Source organism: Thermobia domestica, chromosome 4 (assembly GCF_964235325.1).
Source record: "Thermobia domestica chromosome 4, izTheDome1.hap1.1, whole genome shotgun sequence".
Classification (NCBI taxonomy): Eukaryota; Metazoa; Arthropoda; class Insecta; order Zygentoma; family Lepismatidae; genus Thermobia; species Thermobia domestica.
Window position 1 is genome coordinate 133,154,968 of NC_137457.1, and position 22,580 is coordinate 133,177,547.

The 22,580-nt window shown below is 35.3% G+C and overlaps 1 protein-coding gene across 1 annotated transcript in view; it reads left to right on the forward strand.

Annotated features, from left to right (window-relative positions):
- Nucleotides 1-18,000, forward strand: part of LOC145683357 (uncharacterized) — a 36,339-nt gene extending 18,339 nt beyond the window's left edge. The window contains exons 4-6 of the mRNA XM_081754692.1: nt 578-677; nt 14,599-14,753; nt 17,618-18,000. Coding sequence (XP_081610818.1) covers nt 578-677; nt 14,599-14,753; nt 17,618-17,941 — 579 coding nt within the window. The 3' untranslated portion in view covers nt 17,942-18,000. The remainder of the gene's footprint in view (nt 1-577; nt 678-14,598; nt 14,754-17,617) is intronic.
- Nucleotides 18,001-22,580: the final 4,580 nt, after the last annotated feature.

Genomic DNA, 22,580 nt, shown 5'->3' on the forward strand with positions numbered 1-22,580 from the left:
GCCTCGTACTTATAGCTAAATCTATTTTCCCTGCCCTTTTTGTGCTTGTCGTCTTGTAAAAAAAAATACTAGGATACAATATAGCTTATTGGTACAAACTTCTCATAACCTTGGACTGATTTCGAACTACAAACCTGATTACTCCTTAGCTGCTCTACCAATTCATCCGCCTACAAGACGAAAATTGTCTCTACAAATTTGATGTTTCCTCTTGCCTCTAAATTTACCAGTGCAGGTAGTGGACGACAAAAATAATCTGAAGTAGTATCTCTTCTTTCTTTGAATCTTTTTTTCTAATAAAACAAGTATTTATTCATTCCTAGTGAAATTATAAGTAACCTTTCATTGTTCCATTGTCATAGTTTAAATATTTTTCACTGTAAATCTTAGTTAGAAGAAACAATATGTCAATCTCTCAGTTAAACGAACAGTGAATTTTCCGAAAATTGTGCGTTATTTTACACATTATGCTTTTATGGCATATTTCTCAAATTACGCTTAAAATTGGTTTTATCTAGACCTTTAAAAGCAACCAAAACCAGAAGAAACTAGTCATTTCCTTTCTCTTGAATTGCAGATTATAGATGACAGAGAGATTCCATTGCTCAGAGTATCTAATGTATTGGAAACCGCAAGCACCTCTGATGGAAGTACATGTATATCAGAAGGAAGTGGCAGTAAGTAATTATTAAATATTTTGTTTCTTTTATTTTGCGTAATTTAGATATTGACGTTCGCGGCATGTAAAGGATTTTGTGGTTCGACGAAGGTATCGTTGCAGTGTGGATAAGACTTACTTGTATGAGAGAATCAAAGTTTAAAGGGATCAGCTCTTGGATAAATGGTCTTTCAAAACTAAATGTTTGCGGCACCAGGATGCCGCTAGAAGTTTGGAAAAAAATGAGACACTCGCGCGTTAGAAGTGAAACTTCTTAGGTTCTAGCGTTTGTTGATCATTTTGTATTATGTACGACGAAGTATAAATTATTCGTCGTTGGTCCCATTCCTCTAACCCCGTTCTCTGGTTATTTTTTGAAATTTGGTGGGGGAGAGGGTGTGGAGCCTCCTATTTTTTTAAAAAAATCAATGAACCATGTGTGTTCAAAGTGATTAATGTTGGTCCCATTCCCGTTGTCCCTCCCGTTCTCTAGTTATTAATTATTGAAATTTGGTGGGGGATGGGGGTGGAGCCCCCTCATATTTAACGTTTTGTAAATACTTTATTTTCACATTCTTTAAACAACGGTTATACCTAATCCTAGACTGTGTTTTCATAATAGAAGAAATCTGTTTCAACAGAGCCTACGGGGCTTTGCTGTCTGGTCGTTCCAGTAAGGGCTCAAGTCCGCATTTTCTAGTTTTTCAAAGAATATGCTATCAATATAGAATAGAAACTATAAGAGACAAACAATATAAAACACTGCCGTCTATAGCACGTTTACATTTTTCAAACAGATAAAATATAAATTGAAACACACAATATACAGTTTGCTTACTGGTATATACTGATCACCAGTTGACTTACAAACACTACCTAATACCGTGTAGTACCATCTTTTACTCTGATAACGGCAGCTACTCCCCGCGGCATGGACTCCATGAGCGCATAAAGTTGTGTTCTGGCATCTCAATTCATATCTGCTGCACAGTCTCCCACAGAGCCCGTAGGTTGGTCGGAAGAATGTCCACAGTCCAAACGCGTCGTTCAATGGTGTGCCAGATGCGTTCGATGGGATTGGGGCCCGGTGATGGCCAGAGGAATGTTTCCAGATCAGACTGATGGTCATCAAACCTGTCTGCTGCCTTCCTAGAGCGCTGGGCCGACGCATTGTCCTGCTGAAAGATGTCACCATCCGGATGTAGCAGCCGACAGAGTCATCCAGAAGTTCGCTGTAGCGTTCACCTATGAGGGATCTTGTAATATGTGTTAGGGAACCAATTTCAGCTCACGTAATCATTCCCCAGATGAAAATATCACCACCACCGGCCTGCGCTTTTACCTGCTGGCACGCTGAATCCATTGCATCGTGCTGTTTCCGACGCACCCGTACCCGGCCATCGGCATGTACCATTGTGAATCGTGATGAATCGTGCACCAGGCAACCTTCTTCCACATTTCCACTGTTCAGTAGTGGTGTTCCTTTGCCCATGCTAAACGTTGTTTCCTGTGTTCGGTTAGAAGGGATACTCGCGCGGGTCGGTGGCTTCTGTACCCCATAGCGAGTAGGAGGTTGTGGATTGTGTGACTTGCTCACACTTCATTCTTATTCTGCATTGAATCTCCGCGATTTGACGCACTGTGGCCCGTATATGTAAGCCAACTTGCCAATGTGGAAAATTCTATATTGGTGACACTAAGAGGAGCCTTCGAGTTAGAATTGCCGAACACATACATGACAAAAGCTGATAAATCTCAATTAGTTTCCGGACTTTCGCCACATCGTGAGCACCACCATAATATTACGGTCCCAAACTCCTAGAAAAATCAAAAACCGCAACCGAGTGAAAATTCATCATTTAAACCAGCACTCAACAACGATAAAGGCGAATCACACTTCATATGGAATCGCCTTTATGTTACATTTGATCATTATCTGAGACAACAACGGAATAATGTAAACAATTAGTGAACAGTCGCAATCACCATGTACAGTCGACATCTACTTTCAGTGCAGTGCAGTTTTAGTTAGTGTTTTGACGTTGCTGGTTCCCTTTCTCACCTAATCTGTTATTTTCCTTTCAGATCATGTTTTATGTACAGGATGGCCCAAAAGTAGGTATACAGTCCCATACTGATCGGTCATGACATTTCATATCATTTACTTATTGTTATCCATACAGGTATTGATTTAGTTTCTTCCTTATGTGTTCTTAATTTATTTTCATTTATACCTTAAGCTCGGAACAAACCAAAGCAAATAAATTCAGTATATTAATAAATTAAAATGCCATAAGTAGTACTCCCACCCGTATGCCCGAATGACTCATCCTCACTCTCTTTTACGTCATAGGTCAAAGGTCAAAGACCTGGCCCAGGGTCAATGACCTAGGGGTACTTAGGACCACCCCCTCTAAATTTTGGCAGGGGTACCTTGGCCCATCCCCTAAATTTTGGCAGGGGTACATAGGACCACTCCCCTTAAATTTTGGAAATTGCCAAATCTAAAAATTTGGTATGGTAGCCTAGGACCATAGTATGTACCCCTATTAGTATTGGGTGTCTATGTCGTTCCCTTTCATGGGTAAAAAATTGCCAAAAATTCAAATTTCGGGGGTTTTTGACCTAATTTATCCCCTTTGATGAGGTATTATTACCCTATATAGTTATATGGACGTATACAGGGGTCCATTCCCTTTCATAAGACATGGGTATATTAATGCACCCCTTGAAAAATTTGGGAGGGGTACCTTGGCCCACCCCTTAAATTTTGGAAATTGCCCAATTTAAACATTGGGTATTATAGTACAGGACCCTAATATCTATTATGATAAATTTGGACGGTCCACCTTGTTTCCTTCTAGGGGTACAAAATTGCCAAAAATATAAACGTAAGCAATACGTTATACCACGTGTTTGGTTTTCGACCTAATTTATCTCCTTGGATGAGGTCCTATTACCTTATATAGTTATATGGTCATGTATAGTGGTCCATTATCTATCATAAGACATGGGTACATTGGTGCACCCCTTGAAAAATTTGGGAAGAGTACCTTGGCCCACCCCTTAAATTTTGGAAATTGCCAAATCTAAAAATTTGGTGTGGTAGCCTAGGACCATAGTATGTACCTCTATCAGTATTGGGTGTCTATGTCGTTCCCTTTCATGGGTAAAAAATTGCCAAAAATTCAAATTTCGGGGGTTTTTGACGTAATTTATCACCTTTGATGAGGTGTTATTACCCTATATAGTTATATGAGCGTATACAGGAGTCTATTATCTTTCATAAGATATGGGTACATTGGTGCACCCCTTTAAAAATTTGGGAGGGGTACCTTGGCCCACCCCTTAAATTTTAGAAATTGCCCAATTTAAACATTGGGTATTATAGTACAGGACACTAATATGTATTATGATAAATTTGGATGGTCCACCTCGTTCCCTTTTAGGGGTACAAAATTGCCAAAATATAAACGTAAGCAATACGTAGTACCACGTGTTTGGATTTTGGTCGATTTTATCCCCGTTGATGAGGTCCTATTACCTTATATGGTTATATGGGCGTATACAGGTGTCCATTACCTTTCATAAGACATGGGTACATTAATGCACCCCTTGAAAAATTTGGGAGGGGTACTTTGGCCCACCCCTTAAATTTTGGAAATTGACCAATTTAAACATTGGGTATTATAGTACCGGATCCTAACATGTATTATGATAAATTTGGATGGTCCACCTCGTTTCCTTCTAGGGGTACAAAATTGTCAAAATATAAACGTAAGCAATACGTTGTACCACGTGTTTGGTCTTTTGGCCCAATTTATCCTCTTGGATGAGATTCTATTACCTTATATGGTTATATGGTTATGTATAGGGGTCTATTCCCTATCATAAGACATAGGTACATTTGTGCACTCCTTTAAAAATTTGGGAGGGGTACTTTGGCCCACCCCTTAAGTTTTAGAAATTGCTCATTTTATATATTTGGTATTATAGTACTGGACCCTAACATGTATTATGATAAAATTTGGGTGGTCCACCTCGTTCCCTTTTTGGGGTACAAAATTGCCAAAATATAAACGTAAGCAATACGTTGTACCACGTGTTTGGTCTTTTGGCCCAATTTATCCTCTTGGATGAGGTTCTATTACCTTATATGGTTATATGGTTATGTATAGGGGTCTATTCCCTATCATAAGACATAGGTACATTTGTGCACTCCTTTAAAAATTTGGGAGGGGTACTTTGGCCCACCCCTTTTATTTTGGATATTGCCCCTTTTACATGTTTGGTATTATAGTATAGAACCCTAATATATATATATTACTATAAATTTGGGTGGTTCACCACGTTTCCTTTGATGGGTACGAAATTGCCAAATTTTAGTACAACCACGTGTTTGGTTTCGGCTCAATTTATCCCCTTGGATGAGGTCCTATTACCTTATATGGTTATATGATCATGTATAGGGGTCCATTCCATATCCCCTTAAATTTTGGAAATTTTCCAATTTAAGCATTCGGTATCATAGTACATGACCTCAACATGTATCATGATAAATTTGGGTGGTCCATCTTGTTCCCTTTCATGGGTAAAAATTATTAAAATATAAACATAAGCAATATGTTGTACCATGCGTTTGGTTTTTGGCTCAATTTCTTCCCTTTGATGGGGTTCTATTACCTTATATTGTTATATGGTCATGTATATGGGTTCATTTCCTATCATAAGACATGGGTACATTGACGCACCCCTTGAAAAATTTGGGAGGGGTATCTTGGCTCATCCACTCGGTTTTAGAAATTGTTTTAATATAAGCATTTGGTATCATAGTACAGGACTTCAATATGTACCACTATAAATTTGGATGGTCCACATCGTTCCCTTTCATGGGTAAAGAACTACCAAAAATCGAATTTCGGAGGTTATTGACACCTATTTAGCACGTTATATGGTTTATTACCTTTATATGTTTATGTTCCCTTTTAAATTTGGGAATTATCAAATAACAAAATTCGGTAAACGTTTTCTAGGACCCGTTGGTATTCCTCTTATGGCCAAATATTCAAAATTTGAATGTTATTGACCGGCTTTATTATTGAATAAGTACAGGATTTATTACTTTTTTCATAAGACACAGGTGTATTTGTGTACCAATCTTAAATTTTGGGAGGGGGTACATTTCTTATTGTCATATCAATAATTGGTAATTGTTCTTTGGGTAAATCATTGTGATCACGTGATCAGTTATTGACCTATGATGGGATTAGGAGTCCAGGACATTGGTACATTGAAACTTTGTAGGATAATTTGAGAATGCGTCATTGGTATTGATTATTACAGCCAAATATAAACGTAAGCAAGACGTTGTACCACGTGATTGACCTTGATGAGGTAGTGTACAGGGATACATAGCTAACCTTATTGAAACTTATGACTCATAGTCTTAAGGGAATACATGCTACAACACTGGCAAAGTTATTGTTGATGCAATTTGATTGGCTGATCACTATCTTTCGTGCAATCTGATTGGCTGATCACTATCTTTCGTGCAATCTGATTGGTTGATGAGTTTTAAATCTTTACTGTATTCAGTTTTTAAGTTTTGTTTTACATTTAAAAATCTTGTTTTCGTTCAACATTTTACACTCAATGATAAATATGATCAAAACCGTTTATTTGTTAATCGAATAGTTAAAAACCGGATAAAGTTTGACGGTTAACCGTGAAACGTAAAAATTTTTTAGTTTGAAATTTTTTTTTGCTTGAAACATTTTGTTTGAAAATTCTTGCTTTCAAATTTTTTGTTTGAATTTTTTGTTTCAGAATTTTGTTTGAAATTTTTTTGACAACCTTTGTTTCAAATTTTTTTGTTTAAAATTTTTTTGTTTGAAATTTTTTTCGTTTCAAAATTTTGTTTGAAACTTTTCGTTTGAAATTTTTGTTTGAAAAAATATTTGTTTGAAATTTTTTGTTTCAAAATTTTGTTTGAAAATTTTTTCGCTTGAAAATTTTGTTTGAATTTCTTTCGTTTGAAATTTTTTTGTTTGAATGTTTTTTCGTTTCAAAATTTTGTTTCAAAGATTTTTTGTTCTAAATTTTTGTTTCAAAGTTTGGTTTGACATTTTTAAAAGTTTGTGCACTCATTAGTAAAGAACCGGAACTGTTTAGCACAAAAACCTCTGGCAACATTGTGGTGCAATAGTACACGTCAGAACATGGTGCAATAGTACACGTCAGAACATGATAATGCAACGTCATCAGTTTTTCATCATATATAAGTATCGTTCGAGTTAGTATTCATGATAACGTCATCATGGCTACTTGTCTGCAGTTTCTAAACATGCGTGATGTGATGAAATCATTTACCAAGATTACTGATTTACAACAGAATGTACCTTATAGAATCTTAGCTAGCCAAATGATCCCTACAAAGTTTGGATTAAGAATCGTAGTGAAGCTTGAAAATGATAAGAATATAATTTTACCAGCAAGATATTTACCCATGGAAGCATCAAAACAAGAAGAACTGCTGCGTTTCTTAAATACTGGATCTGTATCTTTATGTTACAAAGGATTCTTGGGTCGAAGTCATCAACTTGAATTTAGTACACAGCCGGATTCGTCAGCCATTGTGATGAAATCATGAATTCAAAGGTCAGCACATCAGACATAGTTGTATGAATTTGGTTGGTCGGCATGACGTCAGCAACTGTGATGAAATCATGAATTCAAACGTCAGCACATTCCTTACCAATGACGTCAGCAATAACTATAAACCAGCAAATACAGTGTCATCCCACGAAATCATTTGAGCAAGTGCTTTTCAGGAGGAAAGATGTGTACTTCTAACGATAAAGAGTTCATCTTCGCAAGCTATTATCCAATAAATATATTTCAAACAAAACATGTGATGATTGGTATCAGTGCTAGAACATTTGAACCTGTGATTCGATTGGGCAAAGCAGAACAATTTGGTGTACAACTGACCTGTGAAGAATGGCAAATATTATGTTCACGAATCGACCAAATGAACGATGAGCTAAATGTGACCATAGTCAAATCATTAGGCTCAAATCATGAAGTGGTGCTGCGTACAGTCCTCGAAGAGAAGATGGTGCTGTTACGTAAAAAGAGTACATTCCATGTCCCTCGCAACATGGTGTATCTAACACAAACTGAATGGAACAAATTCATCAGCGTATTTCAGTGTGTTAAACATGCAGTGGAAGTGTGCAACAAAACAAGTATATTCCTGAAAAAGTACTATTTTGAAAAATGTGTTATGCATATTGTACAACATGTATATAGATATTGTGATGGTTGTCAACATCGTTCTTGGGTGCATACCTGTATTGATAAACAGTTTATTTGTGATCAAATGAACATTGAGTTTCCACCAATTGATATTGCATTAGACCTTAAAAGACTTCAATTGGAATTAAAATTATATGCTAAAGACAAACTAGTGCAAGAAGTTCAAAATACATTGTATCGACAATATCCAGATCATATATCTGGTATGGATGTATGTGGAGTGTAATAAAATGATCCATTTCAATGAATTGTGTTTTTTCATTTCAAGTACAACCCCAGGTTCTGACGTGTACTATTGCACCACAATGTTGTCAAAGGTTTTTGTTCTAAACAGTTCCAGTTCTTTACTAATAAGTGCACAAACTTTTAAAAATGTCAACTCAAACTTTGAAACAAAAATTTCAAACAAAAATCTTTGAAACAAAATTTTGAAACGAAAAAAAAAATTCAAACAAAAAATTTCAAACAAAAAATTTGGAAACGAAAAATTTCAAACAAAAAATTTTAAACAAAAAAATTTTGAAACAAAAATTTACAAAAAAAAATTTCAAACAAAATTTTCAAACAAAAATTTTTCAAACAAAAATTTCAAACAAAATTTTGAAACAAAATTTTCCAAACAAAACTGTTCAAACAAAAATTTTTTAAACAGAAAAAAATTTTGGAAACGAAAAATTTCAAACGAAAAAATTTTAAACAAAAAAATTTTGAAACAAAAATTTACAAACAAAAAAATTTCAAACAAAATTTTCAAACAAAAATTTTTTCAAACAAAAATTTCAAACGAAAAGTTTCAAACAAAAAATTTCAAGCAAAAAAATTTCAAACTAAAAAAATTTTACGTTTCACGGTTAACCGTCAAACTTTATCCGGTTTTTAACTATTCGATTAACAAATAAACGGTTTTGATCATATTTATCAGTGAGTGCAAAATGTTGAACGAAACCAAGATTTTTAAATGTTAAACAAAACTTAAAACTGAATACAGCAAAGATTTGAAAATCATCAACCAATCAGATTGCACGAAAGATAGTGATCAACCAATAAGATTGCAGGAAAGATAGTGATCAACCAATCAAATTGCATTAACAATAACTTTGTCAGTGTTGTAGCATGTATTGCCTTTCGTCTATGAGTCATAAGATTCAATAAGGTTAGCTATCAGATTTCAAATCAATCACCACCAATGATCTTAGACTATGAGCTGTGACTAAAGTTCAATGTATTGTTTCAAATTTCACACCTTATGTTAAAATTCTGTTTATCACCATTCCCAAATTGAAAGAATACTTCTCTTGATATACCTAAGTCTTAGAGTTAATCATATCATTATATGTTCAATAAGGTCAATAATGTCCGTCAATTGTTTACCTGAGTAGAACCAACTGTTTTCTAGAAGTGTGTGTGTGTACTCAAACTTAAGAAGTACCACAACAAAGGAAATGAATCCCTGTACACTACCTCATCAAGGACAATCACGTGGTACAACGTCTTGCTTACGTTTATATTTGGTGGGAATAATCAAAACCAATGACGCATTATCAAATTATCCTACAAAGTTTCAATGTACCAATGTCCTGGACTCCTAATCCCATCATAGGTCAATAACCGATCACGTGATCATAATGATTTACCCAATGAATGAGATACTATCCAATTACCAATTATTGATACGACAATAAGAAATGTACCCCCTCCCAAAATTTAAGATTGGTACACAAATACACCTATGTCTTATGAAAAAAAGTAATAAATCCTGTACTTATTCAATAATAAAGCCGGTCAATAACATTTAAATTTTGAATATTTGGCCATAAGAGGAACATCAACATCTACAATGGGGCTTAGAAAACGTTTACCGAATTTTGTTATTTGATAATTCCCAAATTTAAAAGAGAACATAAACATATAAAGGTAATAAACCTCTGTACATATCCATATAACATGCTAAATAGAGGTCAATAACCTCCGAAATTTGATTTTTGGTAGTTCTTTACCTATGAAAAGGGAACGATGTGGACCATCCAAATTTATAGTGGTACATATTGGAGACCTGTACTATGATACCAAATGCTTATATTAAACAATTTCTAAAACCGAGTGGATGAGCCAAGATACCCCTCCCAAATTTTTAAAGGATGCATCAATGTACCCATATCTTATGATAGGAAATGAACCTATATACATGACCATATAACCATATAAGGTAATAGAACCTCCTCAAAGGGGAGAAATTGGGCCAAAAACCAAACACATGGTACAACATATTGCTTTTATATTTTAGCAATTTTGTACCCCTAAAAGAGAACGATGTGGACCACCCAAATTTATCATAATACATGTTGAGTCATGTACTATGATACCGAATCCCCTCCCGGGGTGCATCAATGTACCTATGTCTTATGATAGGGAATGAACACCTATACATTACCATATAAGGTAATAGGACCTCATCCAAAGGAATAAATTAGGTCAAAAACCAAACACGTGGTACAACGTAATGCTTACGTTTATATTTTGACAATTTTGTACCCCTAAAAGGGAACGAGGTGGACCACCCAAATTTATCATAATACATGTTAGGGTCCAGTACTATAATACCAAATGTTTAAATTGGGCAATTTCCAAAATTTAAGGGGTGGGCCAAAGTACCCCTCCCAAATTTTTAAAGGAGTGTACAAACATACCCATATCTTATGAAAGATAATGGACTCCTATATATGACCATATAACTATATAGGATAATAACACCTCATCAAAGGAAATAAACTCGACAAAAAAACCAAACACGTGGTACTACGTATTGCTTACGTTTATATTTTGGCAATTTTGTACCCCTAGAAGGGAACGAGGTGGACCACCCAAATTTATCATAATACATATTAGGGTCCAGTACTATAATACCAAATATATAAAATGAGCAATTTCTAAAATTTAAGGGGTGGGCCAAAGTATCCCTCCCAAATTTTTAAAGGAGTGCACAAATGTACCTATGTCTTATGATAGGGAATAGACCCCTATACCTAACCATATAACCATATAAGGTAATAGGACCTCATCCAAAAGGATAAATTGGGCCAATAGACCAAACACGTGGTACAACGTATTGCTTACGTTTATATTTTGACAATTTTGTACCCCTAGAAGGGAACGAGGTGGACCACCCAAATTTATCATAATACATGTTAGGATCCGGTACTATAATACCAAATGTTTAAATTGGGCAATTTCTAAAATTTAAGGGGTGGGCCAAAGTACCCCTCCCAAATTTTTAAAGGAGTGCACAAATATACCCATATCTTATGAAAGGTAATGGACCCCTATACATGACCATATAACTATATAGGATAATAACACCTCATCAAAGGGGATAAAATCGACCAAAAACCAAACACGTGGTATAACGTATTGCTTACGTTTATATTTTGGCAATTTTGTACCCCTAGAAGGGAATGAGGTGGACCACCCAAATTTATCATAATACATATTAGGGTCCTATACTATAATACCCAATGTTGAAATTGGGCAATTTCCAAAATTTAAGGGGTGGGCCAAGGTACCCCTCCCAAAAATTTGAAGGGGTGCATTAATATACCCATGTCTTATGAAAGGTAATGGACCCCTGTATACGCCCATATAACTATATAGGGTAATAACACCTCATCAAAGGGAATAAATTAGGTCAAAAACCCCCGAAATTTGAATTTTTGGCAATTTTTTACCCATGAAAGGGAACGACATAGACACCCAATACTGATAGAGGTACATACTATGGTCCTAGGCTACCATACCAAATTTTTAGATTTGGCAATTTCCAAAATTTAAGGGTGGTGGTCCTATGTACCCCTGCCAAAATTTAGGGGGTGGGCCAAGGTACCCCTGCCAAAATTTAGAGGGGGTGGTCCTAGGTACCCCTAGGTCATTGACCCCGTCCAGGTCATTGACCTTTCACCTCGGTCATAAAAGAGAGTGAGGATGAGTCATTCGGGCATAACGGGGTCCCTACTACTCCATACTTGATAGATGCTGGTCTGTATACCTACTTTTGGGCCACCCTGTATTTATTGACGTATTGCGAACTTCAACTGAGGATAATGCGTGTTTGGTATCGAAAATATTTTTAATTTTGTTCTATTTTGTGCAGCGAACATGGTAAAAGTAAAATTAAGTTTTTTTTTTTTTTAATTTTAGTTTTATTAAAGCCCGTGTAACTATTGTTTAAGATACAAATGAACTTTACATTGCTCCTGTAAAATTTGGTTTTGTGCCTTTCACTCTTTTCAGAAATCACAGATTAAGTTAACTGTTATATTTGGTGAATCCGAGATGTTTCCTTGTAAACTGATTCACGGGTCAGAAAAAGTGCACACTACGCAGTAAATTTTGAAAAACTTATTGTAAAATAGAATCTTACCTATTCGGGCTCTTCTTGGTGTACTTTACTTCTTAACCTTATTACAAATTGCCCTTCTTTATTGTCAATGTAAGAAATATCTGATTTCCGAATTTATATTAAAGTAAAAAGTATAGACTCCAAGGCAAATCAATAATCTTGCTTTTTATGAAATTCAAGTACAAATTGATAAAACATCGTTCAGCCCCAATTTAAAACAGTATATCGGGAGTATAAAAATTCGCTCCCATGTTCTACTAAGGGTAAAAAAGTAATGAAAATGTATGTGAAATCTTTACCCACAAAACATCTTTTTATTGGTAGGACTGTGTAAAGATGCGACGATGTAGCAACATCGCAAGAGAAATAAAAATCCTGCACGTTCAGAAGAGGAACAGAGGCTGTATTTATTCTTTGAAGGAAGTAATGAAAATATTCATTATATTAATACATATCTGTTGGTTAGGCCTAGAAGTTAAATTGTTTAAACAAATGGTTCCATTTGTTCGTGCGGTGTTGTTAAATTGTGATATCTTCACGAACCTTGTTCCATAAAATCTTTCGTACATCCTTACTGACAAAAACAGAGATATAACCTTACGTAGAAGAACTTGTCGACCTCTTTCGCATGTGACACACTTTCATTCTACCTCCTGGTGAGCTTAAGTTGACTAATAGTCTGACAAAATGTAAATTCGAGGTCTTTACAGGGGTCTAGCACGGAAGAAGGTCCGGGAGAAGAGGTATCACATGATTTCGCATATGATGATCCCAAGAAACAATATCTATATAGCATGGGCTTGAATTTTTGTACACCCTATAGAATAGTGTATAGAGCCACAGTAAGGAACGTGAGGAAGGATAACTATGCTAGTTTTAAAAAGATATTTACTTAAAGAAAATAATATTTATCAACTTCTAATTCTAGTAATACTGCAATTTCGCTTATAAATTGACAGAAGTTCTTGGTCAGGGTGACTATACTGGAATAGCCAGTCCAATGAAAATATAAGTTCTTTTAGGCAAGCAGTGATGATCCTATATTTTAAGGAAGAAAAACAAGGTAGTACTCAACGCAATATTTAGAAAAAAAAGTAGAACGGGAAAATTACACAATAATATAACACAGATATTGTAAACACGTATACCATTCGAAGGAGTACGGCGAATATGCGCCTCGAAATTTTACGTAATCGGTGTTGCTTTTATTCATGCAGTGTTACTATTCCTTTTTTCAATACCGTAGGAAGCGAAATGTTTCAGGCACAGGTTGGCTCGGTCACCCCCTCCCCAACCTCTTTTTTTCTAGGTCGTTCACCCCACGCTATGTGGAATGATTTATGTTGCTACCTTGAATATAATAGCACTTATCAGTTTCATCCATGTCAGCTTTGGGTTCGATTTATCGCCCATCTTACTGGATTTTATAAAATCTTTCGTGTTTATCTATAGTACCATGTTTAACTATATAATGGACAACAGTAGGTAAACCTGCTTTCTCTTGTAGGTGAACCTGCAACATTTTGGAAAATGCCAGTTGAGATGGAAACAAATATTTCAGGGACAAGTTTATCAGATTCTTGGATAAACACATTCCAAATTCCAGTCGAAAGATTTTCCATTCAACTTCTTGAACAGCTCGAATGCGGTACAATATCCTGGGCTGCTAAACATGAACTTCTACAACATTTGTGCGATGAGATAAAAAAGCATACGCTTTGGCCTACGGCGAATCAAAGGAAAAAAATCGCACTGAAACTTGTAACTACATTTCCGTCATTGAAATCAACTCTTGGAGACGGATTTTCAGGATGGTCAATGAAAATATATGATAAACTGAAAGATGATCGTAGAAGAACAGTTTTGCATCAGGACAGAGTAAAAGTCTCAAAGAACGTAACAAGCAGAAGAGTAAATCGTGGAATTGCATTACCTTTTCCGCAGTGTTCATCGGAAGATGTTGAAGTACACAAAGAGTAGCTTTCGAACGTGGCCAATTGTGTCGAATTTGATGCAGAAGAATTGCTGCTTCACATGAAAGAGACTTTAAAGGACAGACAGGACCTTGTTGCATCTCGCTGTCTACTGCGTGACATAAAGACACGTTATCCAATTTTGTTTACTTCCACTGGCATACGCATGGAATTCCAGTTACTACTTAATTTAGACGTGGGAGAAAAAATTGTCCAACACCTACACCGAATTTAATCGATTTTAATTTTAATTGCAGACAGTAAGAAATCTTTTCCTCAGGAAGGAAGGTACATTCTTCAAACTATGAAGAAGACTGAAAAATACACCGACGATGAGAAGGCAACCATCGCCATGTATCTCTTACCACATCTTCTGCGCGACAACGCGAAATGTTGGATCCACACCTATCCGGTACGTATTGTCAGATTTTACTCTTCTAAGACATTTTAATACATATGGTGACATGTATATCAATATCTATATATAACTAAATAAATAATTGGAAATGGAACGGAGGCCTTACTGGAGATTAAAGTTGGGGGAGGTGGGATTTGAAACCGGAGATATATGCACATTCCATGCCAGCACTTGCGATTCGAGTAATTTGAATTGAAAGCAAGGATGTTAAGAATGACTACTATGAAACCACGGTTGAAAGGAAGTTTGAGTTGGGTTGTGGAGATGGCAGCCGAAATTTCGGAATTGAATGCTGTGGTTGATTGTCGGTTGTTTTACGGTGGTTGAGGGGATTGCCATTTCCACCAATGTAAGAAGCTGGGCATTGGGAACCGGAAAGAAAATAAATTCTGTTGGAACTTGCTCAATTGCCTTTCGGGTAGTGTGTAGGGGCCGGGGACAGTGTCGACAGTTATGGGGTGTCTGTGGTGAAGATATAGCATGTTTTGCACCTAGGTTTGTGGCATGGGGCGGAGCGAGGCAGGATGTTCCGTTTATATAACCACAGTGTAGGATTTCATTTTCAGTTTCGTTATTAAAGATATTCCTATACATTTTACTTCCACCGAAGAAGAGACTTTTGATATTCTTGAAACATTTGGTAATTCTTGTAAATGCGAAGGTCAGAAATTGGTGAGGAAACCATCTTGCTTTGTTGATTCATGATTGTAATAAATATTACAAAATATCTCCTTGGAAATATTAATGTACCATTAATCTTATAGTTTTGTCAAATATTTGACAAGTAAGTACAGAACTCTATGTAAGAGAGGGCTTCTGGGCTTCAAACCATTCCTGATAATTAATACGATATGTTGTAAATTGAAATAATCTATTATTTTCATGAATATACGATCTACATCTATTCTTAATCCGGTTCTTTTCTTTTATCCATTGTCAAAATTTATTTTTTAACAGAAATATCATTTATAAAGAACGGGAGAAAAGATAAATGCTTACTTTAAATGAAATACATTTCTGCTAAGGTGTAAGTACAAAACAATATGGATTTGCTAATAGGAATCGTGTATTTATCGAAGAATTTCAGGTTGCTGAAACAATTAGTTGTATAATTAAAACAAATCTTTATTCATTTAGTTTCCTTACGAATTATGTGTTTTGAAGGCTAAGTTCAGTTCGTAGGATATTCATATATATGCTACATATCTTGGCTGCCTGTTCCTAGTTATGTTTCGTCCTCTATCAGTAATCAGGCAAAAATAAATAAATAAAATAAAAAAATACATAAATAAAATCGGAGCATTAGCCATAAATTAGGCCAAAACTGCCGTGGATTATTGAACCCTTCTTCTGGTCACTGTTCAGACATTTCGTCACCCACTTTGCTGAAAGCTTGCACATGTCCAGTATATTGCTGGAAATGAGCAAAACATGCTTCCGTGACACGTTTACTATTTTTTCTAATATTCGCCTGTTCTCAAGAATCAGTTTATTGAAAGTATCACATTTCGGCAGATCGCTTGAGGTTGAAGTGAGCCCATTAAGGGCCATCTTCAACAGTGAAATGGTCAGTCTTAAAACGAGTTATTTAGGTGTAGTGGTGCTGTAGAAAGGGAGTTGCTTTCCCAATGTTTATGATATTTCGGCATGAATTTCTTTCCAGATTTTCTTCAGAGAAGATAAAAGCTAATAAGGCTGAACACCCCAAAGTTATGAAAATTGCTTGTTCATCCGTCATTACCGCTTAAAGCCTGGATGAAGTTAATCACAAAAACCTATATTTTCACCATTATATGCTAAGATATTAAGCTTTTATATAAATTTACTTTCAACAGTTTATGTGCTGGTAAGCAGCCAAAGTCTAGAATTTTTCAGCATTACTTCATAGCTTCGAAAATTAGTCAAAAATTTGCGGTAGGTTAATTTCACAGGTAGTTATTTTTTCTTTCTTAGCAGGAAAGCAACGTTTTTTCTTTTTTTACTGGAGGAAAATGCACAAAATTTGTCAATGTCACGTCGAATTGGTTAGTAATAATAATAATAATAAAAGTAAGGGAATTTGATCGTAAGTTTCAATTCATAATTTGAAAATGCTTTCATTGGAACCACGATTTTGTATCGTGGATGCGACGGAGAGAGTAGAAATGATTCAGCGTTGTTCCTATCCCCTAGCTCCTCCCGTTCTCTAGTTATGGATTATTGAAATTTTGAGGGTTAAAGAGTCTGGAGCCTCCCTCATATTTTTTATCAATGGACCTTATTTGTCTAAAGTGTTTAATGTTTGTCCCATTCCCGTAACACCTCCCGTTCTCTAGTTATGAATTATTCAAATTTGGTGGCAAAGGGGGCTAGTGTCCCGTCATATTTTTTTACCAATAGACCCAGTTGGTTCTATTCATTGTGTAAATTTGGTTGAATCTAGTTGGAAAGTTGGAGCTATATTTTTAAAATTCAATTTTTAGCAAGTCGTGTATGAGGTAAGGGTGGCTTGAACCCCCTCATTTTTTTCTCCATCGGTTTTATTGATTCTGTAAATTTGGTTGAAATCGGCTTGAAAGTGCGGTCAGGGGCTGGTTACAAGTTTTCGTGATGGTCAGGCGAATTCACTATAACGCGACTATAGAAGTTTTACTTCAATAATGCATTTTTATGAATAAATTAACAATTTGCAATGGTTACGTGGTTTGACTGTTACATTTTGTTTCATGCGGAAAAACTTGAAAACTTCCCTTTGATAACATTTCCTCCATTTAACTCGTAGTTACATAAATACAAAGTGTAAATCTACATGCGTTATAAGTAATGGTTTCTTTACCATTAAACTTCATGTACTTATTTTGTTTGGTTTCTCCTTCCAGGTGGAGGTGTCTCACGATGAAATCATGAATAGTGAGAATTGTCCTCACGTTGCTGTACTCGGAAATTTATTGCACCCAACAGCAGTGTATGTTGCTGGTGAAAATACCATTTTACTAGAGTGCTCTTCTGTTATGGATGCCATCATTTCAAATTTTTGTTTATATTACGCGTGTTCTATAGAATACCCTAAGAGTTGCTTTGGCACATACAATTTTGTACAGCACTACATTCTTCAAATAGGAGACGACTCAAAAATCCCATCAAAGGTTTTAAACTTTGTGGATCTTATAAAATCAAAAGGAAAACTACTCAACACACTGTGAGAGACAATTGAATTGATTTTTTTAAAGTGTGTAAGTGTTAGGAAATACGTTTTATATGAAACTTTTACCTACAGGCATTCAGAGAATATACAGGTTTATACATTGGTTTAAAAATGTGTTTTGTGAGAGCCTAACTTTTTTTTTATTAATATATTTAGGGTCTACATAGGGATCAATGTTCCTTTGATTATCCATAAGAACAAAATAATACAAAATTCATTCTGAAAAATGTAACTGACGAACTTACAAAAAAAAACTGTGATGTATATGTAGAGTTGTTTCATTCAATGCACTTGTGACGCCTCTGGAGGGCGTTTTCTGAATCTCCTGCAGTCTCTGACTCAACTGGTGATACACTATTTAATTTTGATAATATACTTTGTAAGTATATTTGTAGTTCAGACATGTGAGACAAATATGTTCTTAATGATGATACTGCTAGTTTCAAACCGTAAATATTGTATTGTCTTCAATTACCAGAGCAAAGGCTTCAAACTTACCGCTTCACTTGAAAAACAATGTAGAAAGTACTTTCAATAGCTGCAGCTATCTTCATCAGTTTCCACAAATGTTAAAAAGCATAAAGGAGGGAAACTGGAAATTAAAATACTGAAAATGTTTTATGTTGTGACGATGTAGTGGTGGATTGCACGCTTGTATCCAGGGGGCTCTGGCCCTCCTTAATTTGTACTGGTTCTTCCTAAAGTTTTCACGGTAGGCCTGCAAGATGAACTATACTATGGTTGGGTCGCCCCTCCCCCTTTTGGGCTGGCTGTGGGCCTGGTGGAGTGTCCTCATGGTATTTTAATTTCCAGTTCTCTTTTTTTCTTCACTTTCCTATCGTTTTTAACGATTGTGAAAACTGATGAAGATAGCTGCAGCTGTCGAAATTACCTTTTAGGTTGTTTTTCAAGTAAAGTGTTAAGTTTGAAACCTTTGTTCTGGTGATTGAATATGTTGTCATTACCGCGCGTTGCTTCCGAGAAAATTTATTGTTTTACGTTACGCAGATGTTTTACGTTAAGGTGAATTAAGGAGCATAGCTACATTTTTGTTCTACAGAAGTGATATAACTTTCTCTTGCTGTACTGCTCTTAAATTCAAATTCAAACTTTGTGAGAAAGATCAGAACCGTTTACAGATGCCCATCAATACCGATTTTTTATTCTCTATCCGTTTGATATATTAGGTTTATATTATGTTCATTGTAATCATGAAACAATTTCAGTAATGAGCAGGGCTTGAAAAATCCACTCGCCAATAGTGAGTATTTATTATTATTATTATTATTATTATTATTATTATTATTATTATTATTATTATTATTATTATTATTATTATTATTATTATTATTACATTTGGCGAATAAAGTCCGATCAGTCAAAAACGTGAATTCAAGAACAAATAGCAGATGTCATTTTTTTTTATTATTTGTAACAGACGTGCCAATAAGCAAAATGAAAAAAGTATTGATATGTTTACTGTGTCGCAAAGTGATTTTTGTTTATTTGTTTAAACATTGTGACTCCAAGATGGTCTGGTTAGTAGATATTTTAGCTGGCGAGTACTTGCAAGCAAGATTTTTCAAGCCTTGGTAATGAGAAAAATAGAAAATAAATAATCGGCACCGATCAACACCTTTAATTAGTATTGAACATCTTTCTCTGGATGTTTCTATGGCTTTGAATTTATAGGAGCAATAAAGTAAGAAAACATTACGTTAGTTGCATAGGAGAACAGTGTTGATATATAGACTTAGAGTTGTCGCTTTACATTAAAGCCATTTTATGTTATTTGCTGTTTTCTAATAATTCTATTTTTGTGTGGTTTAAAGATTGACAAATGTTCATGTTTATACCTGAGTAACTTGACGTTGTCTGATGGGAAGTTGGTATGTAAAAATGATTGTCATATACAAGATTAACCCATAAGCTATCTGTGTTTTTCTATTGTTAATGGTATGTGTGTTTCCTTCTTTTAGTTTAAAATTTGGAGATAGAATGAGTTGAATGACGGTAATGTATATGCTATGGTTTTGGTCTTAAAGTTTTATTTTATTTATTTTTTTTAAGAATATAAGGCTACATTAAAAAGAACAATGATTTTGGAACAGTAATAAATTATTTAATTTCTATCCTCTGCTTTTTGCTTTCCTGTGGTGTTTGACCTGTTTTGGACTATCTTACAAACTTTTCTTACGGAGTGATATCTGATTTTAAATTTTATGCAGCACGGAGCCCTTCTGAATTTTATGATCCATCGAAGATCTAGTACAGTGTACTTTTTTTTTGTCTTCAATTCTGCAAATCAAACTTATATGTCTCCCTCGGAGAACACTTACGCTGATTAAAAAATGAAGATACACGTATGGCCAGCAATTTCTATTTTCTGCTTTTAATCAGTATAAATGTTTCAATGTTCTCCTAAGACGTATAAGTTTGGTTTGCAGAATTGAAGACAATCAAAAAAGGAAGATATAAAATACATTGTATTAGTATTTTAGATGGATCATAAAATTCAAAAGATCTCCATGCCGTATAAAATTTAAAATCAGGCATCACTCCATAAGAAAAGATTTGTTTTAGGATGTTTCCGAAAAAAATCGGAAAAGCTTTACTATAGAACCTTTATGGGAAAATGCGGGCAGCTCCGGAGGCAGAGACGTTTCCGAAGAATTTCGGAAACTACATTTTTCCAATTCGCTAAGAAACACGTATGTTTCCGAAAACTAATGGGAAGACGTTCGGAAACTTTTCCGACCTAAGTCAGAAAACTTTTCCGATCGTTTTCGGAAACCTACAAGTTTCTTAGCGAGTCGGAAAAATACAGTTTCCGAAATTTCTCGGAAACGTCTCTCTCTCCGGGGCTGCCCGCATTTTTCCGGAAACCTAGAGAAAAATTTTTTACAGTGTATTTGCAGAAAAATAATACTGAAACTATTTTTTGTTTCCCATAAGGATTTTCTTTATCCCACTTGTTTCTTGAATAAAGTCGTCGATTTTTATTATACTTCCAAACCATGCTAAGTAAACTTATAGAACGACGTCGAAAGGCTTATAGAACTACTTTCTCCGTCCAACCGTCTGTCGACAGGAATCAAAGGAAGAACAGTAAGAGATGAGGTGCACTTTTAGAAAATCTAATCAGTGTCTGAAGAATAGGTGCCATCTCCTCCATTGACTCTATATTCAAACCGGAACTAGTTCAAAGAAGTCATTGCATATTTCAACTTTTATCGCCATAGAACGAAAACGGGCAAGATACAATAACAATCCCGAACCAGAAGCGGTTCCAAGTTACTATTGCTGTCGATTTGAATACTAATTTCCACAGGGAAAAAAATGGTAGGAGATATTGAGATGCAGTTTTCTGGAGTTAATTTATTGTACAAAAAATATATCTCACCTTATTCATTAAAAATCTACCTAAAACCAGAAATGATTCAAAATAATCTTAGTCACATCCACTTTCAAAATTTATAGCCATACAACAAAAATGGTAACAGTATACGGTGCTTGGCAGTAGATTCGGAGTTTCAGTGAAGCATATATTCGCAACTCGCAATACTACCAAAACTGGAAGTAGTTGAAATTACTACTATTTCTGGTTTGAAGACTGATTTTCGTAGGACAAAAATTGTAAGATTTATCAAGATGATGGAGTTACGCTTTGTCGCAATTGATTCATCGTCCCAAGAATAGGTTCCATCTCCTTCATTAATCATGTACTCCAACCGGAAGTAATTCAAATTAACCATTTCTAGTTTCAACATTGATCGCTATAGAATAAAAATGGTACTAGGTTTATGCAGGCCCGTATTTATATATTGTGCGCCCCTGTGCTCTAAATAATATACCTCCTCTCGCAGAAAATTTGCTGCCCTCCCCCTTCGCAGTTTTTAGGGGCGGTGAGATAAATAGTGACAGTTGCAAAACAATTAAACTTCAAAGTCATACTCCACTCTTCAGGGAGGTGGCAAGATTTTAAAAGTAAAACGACAGATATTAGTGTTGAATTCATAGTTTTCGAGGTCGCTGAGTTTAACGGTGTCAGTGTTCATGATGTGCAAGTTCATCCTCATCCCTTGGAGTGGAGGTGGGTAAGGATGACTTTTTAAAAATAATTAGATAAGGTAGCGAATTTGTAACTACTGTAATTAGAGCGTCTCGCGCTCGCACGGGACTCTGCGGTTTGCTAGTTTTAAATATTACTTTATTCTGAATTTTTTAAAAAAAATCCAAAATTTAGCCGCCTTGTCCTCGAGCACAGAATAGCACTTACCTAAATATGGGCCTGGGTCAAGGTATAGTCAAATTGTTTTCTGCAAACGATTCAGGGTGTCAAGAGAACATATCATCATAGCCCACAAACAATCTACCAAATCCAGAAGTGGTTGAAACTTACTACTCATTACAATTCCAATACTGATTTCCGTAGAGGAAAAACGATAAAAGATATATTGAGATGCTGATTTCTGCAACTGATTCAGCTCCCTAAGAGTATGTTCTATCTTCTCCAATAACCGTGTATTCAATCCGAAGGTGGTTAAAATGAATATTTTCCAGTTTCAACCTTTATCAATACAAAAAAATGAAATCATATGAAATGTTTAGTTTTACTAACCACAGTTATGCTGGTT